This window comes from Opisthocomus hoazin, chromosome 27, assembly GCF_030867145.1.
Source record: "Opisthocomus hoazin isolate bOpiHoa1 chromosome 27, bOpiHoa1.hap1, whole genome shotgun sequence".
Classification (NCBI taxonomy): domain Eukaryota; kingdom Metazoa; phylum Chordata; class Aves; order Opisthocomiformes; family Opisthocomidae; genus Opisthocomus; species Opisthocomus hoazin.
In genome coordinates, this window is record NC_134440.1 from 5,778,223 (window position 1) to 5,793,956 (window position 15,734).

The window sequence follows — 15,734 nt, forward strand, 5'->3', positions numbered from 1 at the left end:
GCCCGCACGGACACGGCCCCACGCAGAAAGCAGCACAAAGACAGAGCTTGGGGGGCCAGCGCGGGGATGCGCACACACGACAACAAGGGCTGCAACGCCTTCGTCTGGAGCACAAGCAGCGTCCCCTCCAGCAGGGACCGGGCTCGCTGCAGAGCCCTGCAAAGCCTCAGGACAAGCACGCCCTTCCTCGCCTCCCACCGCACTCAGCTCTAGAGCCCGGCTTTGCTTCACTGCCACAGCTAAATAATCCCAAATCATATCACGAATGGTAGTGGAGGGAGGTGCAGGCCAGGCAGGGACCCTCCTCTCCTTTTCTGGCTGCACCTTGGGCAGCTGCAACACAAGGAAGGAGCAAAAAATACTAATTAAAAAAAAAAAAAAAATCACTGCACCAGTCAGAAAGTGCCTGCAAACTTCATTTCTTTTTATTGCCCATTTCCCTTTCGGGCTCCACAGGTCGGGGCCAAGGCAGCCATCGGCGCCTTTGGGAAGCGGCCTCTCCTCGCCGGCTCTGGCTTGCAGAAGGGGCAGGGGGAGGTCCCCGTCGGGGCAGTCCCCCAGCGCCGTGGGTCGCGGGCTGAGCCCCTTCCTCAGGGCAGGCGACGCTGGAGCCGCTCTGGGCCCCGGGCAGGCGCAGACCCCTTCTCGGCAGCACTGCTGCTCTGCGCCTCGCCTCGCATGCTGACCTGCCCCGAGCATCGTCCTTTTCCCAAAACTCCCATCCCTGGGAGCAGCTGCACCGCCTCTGCCCACAGCTCTCGGGGCCACAGACAGTGATTCTGCTGAAGGGAAGGAGGAAAAGAGAAGAAAAGAAAAATCCCCCCACCCAAACATAAAGGAGCCTCAGTGCCAGAGGACGAGCTCTCCCCTGCCGAAGCTGCTGCAGAAGCCCTTGGTGCCGTCAGGGCCATGGGGCAGGCGAAGCACCCCATCCCGCAGGCCAAGGGGCTCAGGCACCGGCTTCGCTGCTGCGGGATTACCGGGAGAAGGTTTGGCAGCTGGAGAGGGGCTTCTGCTCCAGGGCACCCAGGCACCCGCCCCGCTCCCCCAGGCGCAGAGGGTCTCGGTGCTGGAGCAGAAGCCGGAGCAGCTGCCGATGCTCAAGCGTGTCCCGAGCGGAGGGAAGACTTTGCTGGTGAGGAGCGATCCAGTGAAGGTGTTGAAGTCGATGGGCTCGAAGTCGCTGCTGGGCCAGGCAGGTGCCGAGGGCTCCTTGTTCAGGAACAGGCACGGAGATGCCGGGGCACCCTCCGACTCCAGGGAGCTGCAGAGCAGGGAGTCCCCGATGCTGTAGGGGAGGGTCGCGGCTGCCGCCGGTGCCTTCCAACCCCGCGGCTCCACCAGCTCCTCCACCGCCTCCCTCTCAGCCCCCGATTTCTTCCGGGAGCCCTTCCCGCAGAACCGGACCACCCGGATGCTCTCGCCACCTGGACAGCTCTGCCGGCCGAGGTCCTCAAAAGCTCTGCGGGCACTCTCCAGGCTCTCGTACTCCACCAGCGCGCAGCACTTGCTCAGCAGCTCAGGGAAGCGCGACGCGTATTTCTGCACATCCGAGGGCAGCTTGCGACCCGGCCTCAGGATGCGGATGGAGGCGATGGCGCCGAAGGGGCTGAACATCCTCGTGATGGTCTCAAGGAAGTTCTTCTGAAGCAGCGGCAGCACGCCCTGCTCCTGGGGCAGCAGCTCCCAGGCCAGCAGCAGTTTGCTGGGGGGGATGCTCAGCAGGGACTCAGGCACGGGGACCCGTCTCCTCACTTTGGTGCCCTCCTCATTCACCTCCAGCAGCTCTGAGAACTGCAGGGCGTAGAGCGTGAGCCGCCAGTCACGCGTCAGGTATTTCACCTGCGGGAGAGAGGGGCCACTATGTCCCCATGAGTCTCCCCAGGCAGGGACCACCCTAAACCTGGCATCCAGGCAGGCTGCAGCCCCAGCAGCCTGAAGTCAGGGCAAGGCAATCCCCCCCCTTCCACCTGAGGATCTTCAGGGTTTGCAGGAGAAGGTCCCCAGAGCCCCCTGGACCGTGGCAACAAGATACAGCTTGCCCATACATCACACCGCCAGCGCTTCCCTGTGGCTTTTTGGATGAGGAATGACCTCTCCAAAAGCAGCCCAGGGGAACATGGGCAGAAGAGGTGAACCCAGCCCTGGGGATGCTTTGAGGACTGTTCACCCCTTCCCCAGCCACCCTCCCGGGCAGGAGAACTGTTGCAGCACGCTGAAGGCAAAGGGCAGAGCCAACCAGTGCTTTGCCAGGACACAGAGAGCCTGAGAAGAGCCTGGATCTCCCCATAAACCCCACCAGAAACAGCCAGAGCACACCCAGACACCCAGACATCCTTCACACAAAGGTCACTTCCCACCCAGCTGGCCGGCGCCACGGGCTGCTCACCTTCTTGAAGGACGTCAGCAGTTTGATGCTGACAAAGCCCATCTTGTTCTTCTGGACATGTTTCAGGAGGAAAGCATCCTTTGCCAGATTCTCATCAGAGAGATAGAACTCCACCTGGGACACGATCCTCCGGACGAGCTGCGGGTCAGGGCTGGAGCAGTTGGAGTCCAACACATCGGTCCCCAAAGCATTGCTCACATCACAGAAGCTCCTGGCAGAGCAGGAGGGACACAGGCGTGAGTTGGTGGCCTTCTGGACGTGCAGCACTGCCTGGTCCCTGCCCCAATGCTGCAGATAGCAGAGACACCGGAGTGACGCAGGGCCATCAGCTTTGCCCTGGTCACACGGGAGCAACGCCAGCCTGCACGCCGCAAGCCTCCCTGTGCCGGGACCACCAGTGCCAGACCATGGAGCTGAACCCATCCCAGACATGGGACACATTCACTTGGGGACAAACAGCAGGTAAGAGCTGGGCTGAGACCCCACGCCCATCCCAACGGCCGCATACCCGTTGAAGCTCTTGAAGAAGTCCTCCTGGCTGAGCAGGGCAGGTGAGCGGCTCGGCGGTGAAAGGAGATGCAGTGCTGGGAAGGAATTTCTTTGCACGGGCAGAAGGGTGCTGCAGCTGGGCTGGGAACTGAGCCCCAAGGCCACCCCAGAGCTACGTGATGACATCATCCTTCCTTCATCTGGGACATTACACGGGAGAAGGACAGTGCTGGGACGCTTCCCGCCCACCGCCAGCCCCAGGGCAGAGCCCTGCTCCAGGCTGCAGCCCCCAGCCCAGGGATGGGGGAGCAGAGGCAGCCCCTTGCCATGCCCTTACCTGCTTGGCAGCGCTGGGAAGAGTAGAAAATTCTTGCACTACATCCCAGAGACCTGCAGGCACCAGGCTCCAACCCTGCCCACCTCCACACAAAGGCTCTTAAAAGACAAAGAGAAAATAAAGGAAAAGAAAGAAAGAAAAAGCCCTTTAGAGCAGCTAGGCTGCTGGTTTATAAGAGCAGCCGCCCCACCAGATCCCCGGTGGGCGGTTCTGGACTCACCAGGCCCCAGGTGAAAGCTCTTTGCAGGTTAAATGGCCCCAGCTGAGCCCCGGGAGCAGCCCGGTGATGGCTGAGCTGGGGTGGGAAGAGCAGGAGCAGAGGTACCGGTACCCCAAGGCACCCAGCGGAGCAGTGAACGCTGTCGTGAGGCATCCCGGTCCGTGCCTCAGTTTCTCTGTCTTGCACAGGCACACAGTAACAGTCACGGGGAGGTGGAGGTTCAGTCCCGGGCACTGTTTGGGCTCCTGGTGCTGCCAGAGTGACAGAGAAAGGTCCTTCTTCCTGCAGAAATACCCCCAACCCCAATGAAAGGCAGCAGAAGAACACCAAGAACAGGGGAAGCCCAGGGCAGGGCACGGGCCGCCTGGGAGGGGGAGACGCAGGGGGCAGGACGGCCCATCGCTTCGGTAGGAGATGGGGAAGGAGGTTGGGGATGAAACTCATCTCTGCTGCCCGAGCCCCACCTTGGGCAGCAGCAGGAGGGCAACACGGAGGTGGGGACACGGCTGTCAGAGTGAGCCCGACCCGCCTGACCCTCAGCCTGTCTGTCCCAGCACCGGGTTTAGCTGACCCGGTGCCGCAAGGACTGGCCAAGGGCTGGTCACGCGTCCACCCCTCTCAGAACAACCTGGCTGTCACCAGACCGGTAGCGTCTCGGCGCCGGGCCCTGGCTGCAGCTCTGCGGGCAGCTGTGCAGCCTCCCCTGCCCACACGCCTTGTCCCAGCCACGCCGGGCTGCTCCCGCGAATCCCCGGGCTGTGCCGCGCTGCCCGGCTGGAAGCTCATCCTTCTGGGACGAGTCACGGGGACTGGCGATGCCGAAACGCTGCTGGGATGTCAAGTCCCCTGGCTTCCCTGGGGTTGGTGCACTTGGCGTCACCCTCCGTGCCACCTCCGTCTCCCCTGCCACCACCTCCCGGCTTTCTCTGCTGGGTGGGAGCTGCGTGATGGTGAGATGGTGGGAGGGGAAGTCCTGGGGGGAGAGAGGTGGCCAAGAGCCCCCCCGCAAGGGGAGGTGGGAACAGCCGTGGTCCCTGCTGGGTGGTGGCACTTGGTGGCAGGTGACAGCGATGACACATCTCACCTGAATTTGCGACAGGAGGCAGATCCACCACCAGTCAGGGCAGGGCAGGGCTTGAACTGCCCCCCAACCCTCCCACCCAAGTTGTCTCCCAACTGGGAGGACGCGTGCCAAGGCTGCGGCAAACCACCCTCTGCCCGCAGCCCGGCTTCCCCTGCCCTCCGTGGGGGTCCCGCGCCCGAGCCCGCAGCTCCCAGCCCAGCCCCGCAGCGATGCTCGCGCCGACGTCTCCGCAGGGATTTGCCCATCTCGGAGGGGCGACGGAGCCAGCAGCAAGCCGAAGCCGGGCCGCGTGTGCGTTTTAACAGGAGCTTTTTGAGCTGTGCTTTGCTTTCCACTTTGCAGGCAGGTGCTGCTCAGCTCCCCGGGGAGCCAGGGGGAAGCCACCCCCTTGTTCCAGCCCTGAGACTCCGCATCCGAAGGAGGAGGCTCCGGCCGGTCCAGCCATCCCCGCGAGGCTGGGTGTAATCCAGAGGGAGAGTGAAGCGAGCCAGAAGGATGCAGAAGGAAAGAGGCCGAGGCTAAACCTTCCCCTTCCCAAGGGGTCAGAGCAGGAATCACGTCACTCGTCACGTCGCTGTCTCGCTGCTCCCGTCCTCCACAATTAGTCTGGAAGCATAATTAGAAAATGCTTCTTGCGGCCTTGTGCGTAGGAGCAGCCTGATCTCTCAGCGTCTTCTCCCCTCCGTGAGCTCCGGTGTGACGGGCAGATCACCCCTACCACCCGGCTGCTGGTCCCTGGTGAACCTGCCTCCCTGCAGACGCCGCATCCCTGACCAAAATCGCTTTAATTAAGACTGCACTGGGCAGGTCCTGCATCTCCTCCTGACGCTGCAAGGCTGCAGCATCTCCCTGACATCTCTTTTCAGTGATTAAACAAGAAAAGGGACCATGACAACTATGGTACAGGCCTGAGCATTTGATATATGTTTATTGCTATTCAGGTGTAGCTGGGAATTTTGTGCATATTGGGTTTAGGTGGTTATCCAGACTCCTTGCACAGTGCTGCACAGCTCCAGAGCATCTCGTCTGCACGTCCGTGGCAAGCAGAAGGTGGCTGGGTTGGGTGGGTAGCGGCTGCAAAGCAGAGCAATGAACCAGCTGAAGTTAATACCACACTCGGTGGGAGCAGGGGAGTTAAAGCCTTGGTTGCTCAGTTTTTTTTTAGACCATTTGATCTCATCAGCAGGATCTGAAGTGCAGACTCTGACCCAGGGAATGTTCAGTGTCGTTATTTACAAATAAATCCAGCGTTCTCACTTGTCTCCTGCTACTTCGATAAGAGACGTTTACAGACAAACATCACCCTAACAGACAACAGCACGGGACAGTAAGAGGGAAAGATCTGCCACTACACACACTTTCTTTTTACTTTCCATTAGAATATTTTTTGAAATGTCACAGCTACCTCAGTAGCATTTGGAATGAGTAAATAATGTATTTGGATAGAGTATACTCTGATGCAAATGTACACGAGACCCCTGGAAAAGCTCACATCAAATACTGCATCATTAAAAATAATAATAATAAAAGCTATTTATGACACGGCCTTTATTCACAGAAAGATTTGCCCTGGGGATCTGTTTCTGCAGTTTGACTTGATGACAGACTCCCCCCCTCCTCTGCCCTGTAGTCCACGTCAGCCCAGACCCCACAGGACACGGAAAGAGGGAATAAAACCCCGCCGTGGGCAGAAGCTCCCCCAGCTCAGCCCCACGGGAGCCACCACCGCAACGATGCCGCAGGAGAAGGCGAAGCAATACAGCAAGGGGAAACGCCACTGTAGAGCTGAGCATACCGGGGGCCCAGGAGAGCCCCTCGCTGCTACGTGGGGACGGGCTGGTTTATTTTATCAGAGTCCGAGCAACAGGCACTGCCGCGCCGGCTCGCCCAGAGCCCGGGGAAGTGGGCAGCCGGCCCACCCTAAGGCACTGCAGTCACACACCCTCGCCCACGCTCCGGGTGCAGCCCCACGGGCAGCTGCATCTGACTTTCAACGCTTTAGCAGGACGTCAAGCGAGAATTTTACAAAACCCAGGACGCAGGACCAGTTCCTCTCTGCCCGGGTACCCTGGCGAGGATGGAGATCGCCCGCAGGCATCAGAGCGCAGGGGGCAACGAACACGCTTTGCGACCAGCTGCCGCTTCCTCAGAGTCCTTTGGTATCTTGAGTCGGCCCGACAGTGTCCCAGGAGCACTCGTGGATCAGCAGTGAGAAAACCCAGCTGGGGAGACACGGGAGCAGGTGGGAACTCACGTCCCGTAGTCCCAGAGCATGCCCGTGTCAGTCCCAGAGCGTGCCCGTGCACCACTGCGCCGGGACCGGACGGATGTGCAGCCTGGAGCCCTCTCCCCAGGCGGGTACAGGAGAGACAAACTGTCCTGCGCTCCCCGGCACGAATGATTTGGCAAAGTCAGAGCCAGGACAGCTTGTCTTGAAAGGCTGGAGGAGAAGGGTCACGTAATTTTCCTTCTTCTTGGGCACTGATTGGTTCAAGTTTGTATCACAGTGAAGTCTGAGAAGTGGGGAAGAAACCCAAACCACCTTCCCTGAAAGAGAAAGCCTCACTAGCCCATCTCATTCAGGCTGGAGAGGACAGCCTCTCCTAGCCAGGCACGTCTGATCCGCTGCTGACCACGGAGGCTTCCATCGCTCGGTAGCAGGCGTTGGACCTTCGCCCTCCAGCCAGCAGTCATGCTGGAGGAAAGCAGGCGGGCAAACCAGCCCTGTGCCACCGCCCGCCCGGGCTCACCCCCGGCGCCCATCCTCACACACAGGTAAACATAAAGAGAAACTACGAGGCACTAATAACTCAGATACGGGGAGACTCAGGCTTGCGACCGTCAAACCTGGCTCTGGAGGTCTTCGTCCAGCCGGAGAAAAGCCGAGTCCCCGTTTCAGATCTCCTGCAGCGAGTGGCCGGGGTCACTGCGTTCCCGCTTCACCAGCGGCTCCCCCATGCTCCGGGCATCCGTGTCCACCTCGCTGCCCAGGTCACTAATGTCATCTGCAAAGGACAGGTCTCAGCGTCAGAGTGGGGTCTGGAGGGGGAAAGATTCTTTTTGCCAAGAGAGCAGGGTGGAAGGGCCAGGACCAGGTTCCCCCTCCCACAGCGATTCAATCCCAACCCAGCAGGACTTCCCCGGAGGGAGAGGAGGTACCTTTGTCCAGCAGTGTTGGGGACAGGGATGTGAGGTCACCAAACTGCAAGAAAAAGGAGTTACAAGGTAAGTGAAGCTCATGGAGACCCACAGCGCCAGACCTGCAAGTCGGCATCTATTTCCCAACAATTCTAACAAGCAGCTGAAGTGCTCAGGAGAAACCACAAGCATCAGCAGTGCCGGTGGCGGAGGGCAGAAAGCAAAACCAAGCACATGATTTGGGGAGAAGTCTGTCACTGCCATTTAAACCTCTGGGCAAACACCACGGACAATGATCCGGGGCAGCATTGAGCTCTGGAACGAAGGAAGAGATTTTTCCATCTCCCAAGTCACGACCAAGGGCTGCCACAGACCAAAGGATGGTGCCTTTTCTCCATCGGGCAACTGCTCAGACATGCCAGCTATTCACCTCTCCTGGGACTCCACCATCACTCCACCTCTCTGCAAAGCCTTTGCTTTCATGTCAGGGGAGCGCTTTGGCTTGCAAGGCCACAGTTCCAAGCGTAACCAGAGAGCTGGGGATATATTTGGTTCTGGAGATGTGTTGTCTCCCTCTACGATGAGGTCTGAAACACTGAATTTCTACAACAATAATGCTGAAAATTCATGCAAAGTTGGGCAGCAGAAGGGACTGAGGAGAGCAGGAGTTACAAAGTGAGCAATGGAAACAGCAGGACATGATTCATCCTCTCTTGCTGGGAAGAATCAGCCTCCTCCTGGAGAACAGAGATATTGCAGGAGTTTAACGAAGGAAAGGCAAAACCTGTACGATTTTTACAAGGGCATGTAGCCATAGGACCAGGTGTAATGACTTTAGACTGAAAGAGGGGAGATTTAGATGAGATGGAAGGAAGGAATTCTTCACTGTGAGGGTGGTGAGGCCCTGGCCCAGGCTGCCCAGAGGAGCTGTGGCTGCCCCCTCCCTGGCAGTGCTCAAGGCCAGGTTGGACGGGGCTGGGAGCACCCTGGGCTGGTGGAAGGGGGCCCTGCCCATGGCAGGGGGGTGGAACTGGGTGATCTATAAAGTCCCTTCCGACCCAAACCATTCCGTGATGATTCTATGGTTCTATGAAATCCTCCCACAGCTCGGTTTTGCTGGAAGCCGCTCTCTGCCTTTCATGTTCCTTTCATATCAATAAAGACCGAGGTTTGGCAGGGAATGGTGGGAACTCAGCATTGCTGACTTGGTGCAACAGCACGGGTGTGACGGGAGGGGAAGGGAAAGCAAAAGGGATGCAACTGCTTTGTCTGGCCCCCCTGTACGAGCTCCATGGAAGGAAGACAACAGCATGAGCTTCAAGGAGCAAATGGGATCAGTTTTAATCTCACAGTAGTTTCTATATTGCTGTCACAGGTTGATTAGGGGCTTTTATATCAGCGCATTTCAGAGTGCAAAAATGGATGTGGCTTCAGCTAGGCAGGACAGGATCTGCTTGCAAGCCAGGCACCAGATTTACTGTCTGATTTGTTTAAAAAAACCCAACCCCCGAAAAACAACCCATCATTTCTCTTCTTTAAGTCAAAACCAGAGAGTGGCTGACTGCACATGTAGCTCTGGAGCTTGCAGAGGCCTGAAGAAGCTCAGTGAATGGTACCCCTGCAAGTTGCAGGGAAAGTCACTTTCGGACCTTTTTTTGCTTGGTTTAGTTTTTGTGTCTGATGGGACTCTGCTCTGGCGGGACCCCCAGAGCTGGTTCCCACAGATTATGGAGAGAAGCGGGGAGATCCTCCCTCCTCCAGGCCTCCAAAGCCCAGCTGATGCTCAACTGCCCCAAGCCCCACCAGCTCAGGTATTAGCGAGCCACGATGAAAGAGGCTGGATCCTTCTGCCAGGCACTCAAAAAACTCAGTAAATCCTTTGGCAAAGATGGTTATAAAAACATATTCAGGCCATGGTGTGGCTTGTGAACCAACCGCATCTCTTTAAATGCTGCTTAGGGTGGGTTTGTTTCTAGGGAATAAACAATTCTCACCTCTCCCATTACAGCAATCGGTGTCTCCCCTGTTGCCTGGGCGACACGATGCTCCACCAGATAAAACATGTATTCATCGTAGAGCAGGCGAATCAGGTGGAAGGAACCAAAGCTGGCAGCACTGCGCAAGGTGAGGTCACGGATCACCATGGAGCTGGAAAATGGCCGGGAAACAAAATATTTGGGTTGTGCTTCACACTTGCATCAAGGCTGAAGTGAATTCTTCATCCTGAACGTACTGTGGGACACAGTGCTCTGTTTCTACCTCTAACCCAAGAGTGTCGAAGCACTTTAAGAAATTAGTTGACGGAGCATCCTCTCCCCACCCTGAAAGGATACAGGAGACACAACACTCGCTGCCGTACCAGGGCAGAGCAACAGTTAACTGGAGTTGCATGGGAGTAAAGAACTTGGCCTCGGCTTTTCAAGGAGCTATTTACATGCCCTAAGCCTGACGCAGAATTATCTCCAAAATGAGAAAGAAAATGTACCTATAGAAAGACCATTTCAACAGGAACTGCCTGGCTGCTTTGGGGAAGCTGGGACTGCCCTCATGATGCTTCAGAACTTGAGTAACAACATTATCCAGCCAACTCGCCCACTGGTCCAGAGAACTCTGCTGCTGCAGAGTGAGCTTGAAATCCTGCTCCAGCTTCTGTACCATGCCTTCCTCACACTGGCACACCCACGAGGCTTGCTCCTGCTCGGGAAGAAGGGTTGACAGTTACTTATGCCACGCCTGCATGGTTGCTGCATCCCAATCCAGGAATTCAGCTTCATTTGTAGTAGACAAGGACTCCACACCAGCTCTCAGTCATGTCTCCTCCAATCTATCCAGACCACAGTACAACACTATTATTAGAACTGTATTATTGTTGGCAGCACTAATTCCTTTACACCTTCTCCACTATTCACAGTGAGATGGCAAACTCACCTGGAAAAGTAACATCAAACCTGTTAAATTGTTCATTTAATTGCTTCTTAGTATTGGAAATCAGATGCTGGTGACCAGCAGACAACCTCATTATAGAGTCCCAGTTCTAGACAACACGACCTGGGAAAAGACACCGCAAGTTACCTGCACGTTGGCGAAGTCGACCCGATTGAGATCGCTGAGCATCTGGTTTATCTGGGACGTGTTCTGCAGCACCGCGCGGGCGGCCTGAGCCAGGTGGTTCAGGGACGTGTATCTCCGTAAGGTCTGCGCAAAGGCACTCACTACCCCGACCTGCAACACAGCACGCGGGGCAGCGCGAGCACGGGGCCACGGGCTGGAAGGTGAACTCCTCCCAACGCCGAGCTCAAGCACACAGCACACGTCACCCGGGGTGACCTGCACAGTCCCACCCACGCTGCTGTCCGAAGCATAGCAAACCAGCCTCTACATTTCTTTTCTTTAAACTAACGGGTTTTCACACTCTGCCTCCAGCAGAGGCCAGGAAGGTGACAATAGGCTGCAAGAATCCATTTAGGAGCGCAAGAGTAGGAGCCTTAGGTTCAGTTTCTGCAACGCCATGCAGTCCATGAGGTGTCCTGTGCTTTCTAGCAGGACAGCCTCATTCCAGGGCAGAGATTTTCTTCCACAAAGCTTTATCTGCAATTTCAGGACATAGGAATGGCTCAATGGACAGAGCATCATCGGCTTCTGGTACAAAGGAATTGCTCTACCTGTCCTCCCACTCCTTGCTGATTGTGGTTCATAATTATTCATTACACCGTGCTAGTCTGGAGTACGCGTGGCCAGACCCTGGCAGTGATTTTCAATCGCTGTGGAAAACTGTAACGCATGCACACACATGCACACACACACACACGCAGCTCGCATCCCTGACCCGCACGGTGCTCCCTCTGCTTACCTTGGTCTGGACAATCTGGGGGGGGAATTCACTCATTGCATTCATCAGCCACCCTTCCAAACTCTTGGCAAAATTACGAATCGCCTGTGTAAGCGTGCCTGCAAAGAAGTCTGCAGAGTTAGAAAGGCTGCTCCATACTGTCTTTTGACGTCACTTTCTAGCTTAGGACTGCTGTGGAAAGCACAGCCTCTGATCTGGTTAGCTGCGATCTTGATCTAGCATCAAGGAAATCAGCTGGGTCCCCAGATGCACTCAAACTTTTCATATTCTTATTCTTCTTATTATTCTTACCCTTATTCATGGTCTTCTGAGCAGTTTCCAAACGTTGAACTGTGCTCATTAAAGACACACACGTGCCCCGGCATGCAGACTGACAACAGCAGCTCAGAGGGACATGGCTTTCCAGCACTGCCCAGCTCAGCCTAGGGCTGAGCTGAGGCCCTGGGGAGGCTGACACACGCACTTCACTGAGGAGCCAAATCAGAGAGAAAACCCTCAATAACCCACCACTGATCTCCCAAATGAAAGTTGACCTGAAATATCCAGGAGGTGCAGTAGGGGACAGGATGGTCCTACGTAAACAACGATACTATCTCCAAGCAAACATCTCACAAGGATTAGCCGTGCTTACTTGTGCATTAAACCTATGCTTTTACCTTGACTCCCAGCCAAAGTCAGGAGATGTGATATGCAATAAACCAAATTTTGAAAGGCATGGGAATTTCCAGGAGCCACAAAGTACTGTCGACCCAGAGCAATGCTGCAGGAGGAATATTGCCGTTGCCATAATATTTTAGCTTCTATTCAAAACAAAAACCTCTAAATCAGTTTTTACAATGGAAATCTTTGTGGCAAGTGGTAGCCAGACCAAGTGAGTCATGGATTGCTGTTCGTCAGACACAACGTCCCGTGACTCAGCCCAGCGAGGAGCAGGAGCTGAGCAGGAGTTGGGACCACCCGTGTCCTCCCCAGCACACGGCAGGATACTCACTGGGCACTGGCCTGAGCACATCTGGGATGAGAATCTCCACCAGGGCCTGGTACAAGATGTGGTCACAGCTTCTCATCCATTTGAGGATGGGTTCGTATTTGCACAGAGTGATCAGCTTGTCTTTCGGGAGGGTTCCTTCGTGTTCTTCTTCGCTGCGGGAGGAAGAGGAGGGAGGCAGTGTTAGCAGCAGGTTTGCATTCAGTGCATTCACCCTTCCTCTTGATTTCTAACCCCAGTTTTCAGCTGAAAAAAGCCACTCATGTTTTCTTTCAAAAGGAAACATCTGATCGTTTGTACAAGTCCTCTCCGACTCTGCAAGCTCCTCTCTATCCATGGGTCAGAGCTCTGACCACAGTCAGTCCCTCAGATCCACACCTCCCTGTTCTTGGCCTTCACTTCTTCCCTCTTCAGCCTCGCTTGCCTTTTATACACCCTTGTTCATGTGTACCTGGGAATGGTACTTCAGCACAGTCATTTCAGCAAGCAAAGGCTTAGCTGGTTCCTCCTGACAGACCCAGCGATTTCCAAAAGCTTCACACCTCTCCCCTGTGCTCCAAACCTCCTCAGCTGTAGCCGTGGGGACACACGTTTGCAGTGAATGTCGTTGGAGCAGATTAGCTGCTACGGACAGATCCTACAAACAGTTTCCAGGTGTTCAACACCTTCAGATGCTGAATGTTTTCAGAAGGAAAAGGATTTGGTGTTTTGGTGAGAACAAACATATTGTCTCTAACTGAATGAGGTCAATCAAGCTTACTTTATTTTCACTTTATAGATGTATGGAAACTTTTTCTGCACGATTAAAGCATAAGGTATTTGGTAAAACGGCAAGCAGAGAAAACTGAAGCCTTAATGCATGGCCAGAGCATCAAAGCAGAGCTGCTTAGACACTGTGCTGGGAACTGGGAATTTGGCAGGGCCTCTCCCCATGCATTACACCAAAACCATTAAAGCCAATCCTTGGACATACTATAAAGAGGTACTTATAGGCTCTGCCTGGGTGGTTTCTGTAAATGAACTCCACAGGCATACTCCTAGAACACTCACATGGAGAAACTGGCCATCAAGCACCTAACCTTTCTGTTAAGTGAAACCATATTCTGCATTTTATCATGCTTTGAAACGCTTTGCCACTTTGATAATAGTTTGGTTTTATATTTGTACATATATAAAGAATAGAGAGGGAGTGCTTTATTTACCTATCTTGACTATTAGCAGTGGTACGGAGAGGTACTAGAGCACGCAGCCTCAGCAAGATACACTAGTTTAGGCAGAGCCCTGCAGAAATGCTGCCTCCAGTCCCCAAGGGAGCCTGCTTGTACCTAGCACAGCTCTCTCCGTGGTGTTGCAATACGCCTTGGAGATACACCCTGAAGTAACAGAGATTCTGAAACAATCAAACACAGCTATAGTGATTCTTTGTGGGAAAATACTCGTTGGGTAACATCTGCTAAGGACAACAGGGCCATATTCTACAGATTTTTATGGGGTATTTGCTTATTTCTCAAACTTTTATCATTTTTCTTTTGAATATAAAATGTCCGTAGCGGAAGTCCTTGTATTATCAGTAGAAGTGGACGATACAGATTTTTAATAGAAAACTTAAGAAGCAACCTTCACCTTTTCGGTTTTCTCTATTTTCACTTATTTTCATTCCTGTCTCTCGGCAGCAGACTACCAATGCACAAAGGATGAAGAAAAGGCAATAACCACGAGGCAGGCAGGAGTACAAAGATCAGAGTAGCTTCATTTGCCATTATCTGCCTCAAAACATGAGGCACTTCAAGATCTGGAGAGCCATCCAAAGAAGCGAGTCCGTCTAGATGTCACTAAAACCTCAGAGCCTGAGATGTCACTTGAGATCGATACCTAATGGCACCGAATCGTTACTGTCTGCTCCTGAGGACCACTCACGAAAGCAGCGTCCCACTGCCATTCATCTCCGCATTTTGGATTAGCACTTGTTATGAGGGGTAGAAGGCACACAGATGTGGGTAATCAGAGCAGATGCTTGCCTCAGAGGTCTGAACTTTGTGTGGTCATTACGATATTAAGCACTCCTGACACTCTTTGTAACGATTCTGCAGGGAAGCAAGTACTTTCAAGCCCTCCAAAGCCTTCAAAAAGCCTAATGAAGCTGAAAATACTTCATGCATTTTTAAAAGATGAAATACCACCAGAAAAATGGAGCATTCAGAAATAACCAAAGCACAGCACAGAACCACAGAATCACAGAACGCAGTGTACCTGGCTGGCAGGGCAGTAGAGCCATCACTAGATGGTGTTTTAGGACTCCAGAAGGACTGCCACAGTTTCTCAATATAATGAAACTGAAGATTCATTACAACATCCAAAGTCGCCTAACAACAAAGAACACAACTCATTAGCTGCTCTGCTAGCATCTTGTCACACGGTGTAAGCATAAATGTCACGTGCTGCCGTTTAGATTAAATAATATACAAGAAAAATAACAGAAAGGGCATTGTTTTAATAGCCAACACAACAAAAACAGATCACACAATGAAAAAATAATATGAAGTGCAATATTTGAGGTGCAATTCCTAGCAAATCAAGCTTTCCCTATTATATCCCAGCTTTTCCTAAGAGCAGGATATGAGACGAACAGATGAACTGTGTCCCACATCAGTTAATAAATCAATTAAAAAGTATAAATAATCACCTCGCAGTGCCGCCTGTAAAGAAGCTGCAGAGTTTTCACGTCATTCATGGTGACCCCTTCTTGCAGGAGGACGTTCCCTAGATCAGGGGCTGGGAACTCAGGAAAGACGTGGGTTACGTCTAAGGGAACATAAAAATGGGGAAAGATGGTGAGAGCCAGGAGCACTCAGTTCCACAGGACTACAGATGAGTACAAGGTGCCGCTGTCACTGGTGGCTATCTTTTGTGTTTCAACTGGGATGAAACAGGAGAAATACGACCGATAATCTAGCACTTCCCCTGATTCACGCTGTTATACTGGGCACAAAGCAAACAACCGCAGCCCATTTATTTAGTGGGGAAAGGAAAATGTTTTCTTTCTCTCTGCAACAAAAGAAGCAAGAATACATTGTCCTCATCTACCACGCTTCCCACTAGATTTTCTCTGAAGCCTGAAAAATGTCTCTCTGGTATTTTGAGAGTACAATGGAAAATATAATTGGACAGCAGACATATCAGGAGCAACTGCATTTCAGAGAAGGCTCCGAGCTGGCCAGGATTTGGTGTCTCTCCTTGAA

General features: G+C 53.8%; 2 protein-coding genes across 9 annotated transcripts in view; both read right to left on the reverse strand.

The window, feature by feature from the left end:
• Positions 1–420: 420 nt before the first annotated feature.
• LOC104327324 (la-related protein 6) lies at positions 421–4,557 on the reverse strand. The gene is made up of 5 exons (XM_075444178.1): positions 3,436–4,557; positions 3,216–3,313; positions 2,898–3,078; positions 2,390–2,600; positions 421–1,842 (listed from the first exon to the last, which is right to left on the reverse strand). The coding sequence occupies exons 3-5, from the start codon at positions 3,065–3,067 to the stop codon at positions 844–846; spliced, it is 1,380 nt and encodes a 459-aa protein (XP_075300293.1). The 5' UTR covers positions 3,068–3,078; positions 3,216–3,313; positions 3,436–4,557; the 3' UTR covers positions 421–843.
• A 335-nt stretch (positions 4,558–4,892) lies between these two features.
• The window catches only part of RFX2 (regulatory factor X2), a 60,900-nt gene continuing 50,058 nt past the window's right edge, over positions 4,893–15,734 (reverse strand). For 4 of the 8 annotated variants that reach the window (XM_075444025.1, XM_075444024.1, XM_075444019.1 and 1 more), the window contains 9 exons: positions 15,179–15,297; positions 14,746–14,858; positions 12,499–12,650; positions 11,508–11,605; positions 10,730–10,879; positions 10,143–10,351; positions 9,652–9,805; positions 7,679–7,721; positions 5,135–7,524 (listed from right to left, as the gene is read on the reverse strand). In XM_075444025.1, coding sequence (XP_075300140.1) covers positions 7,415–7,524; positions 7,679–7,721; positions 9,652–9,805; positions 10,143–10,351; positions 10,730–10,879; positions 11,508–11,605; positions 12,499–12,650; positions 14,746–14,858; positions 15,179–15,297 — 1,148 coding nt within the window. In that variant the 3' untranslated portion in view covers positions 5,135–7,414. The other 4 variants (XM_075444023.1, XM_075444022.1, XM_075444021.1 and 1 more) reach the window with 4 other exon arrangements.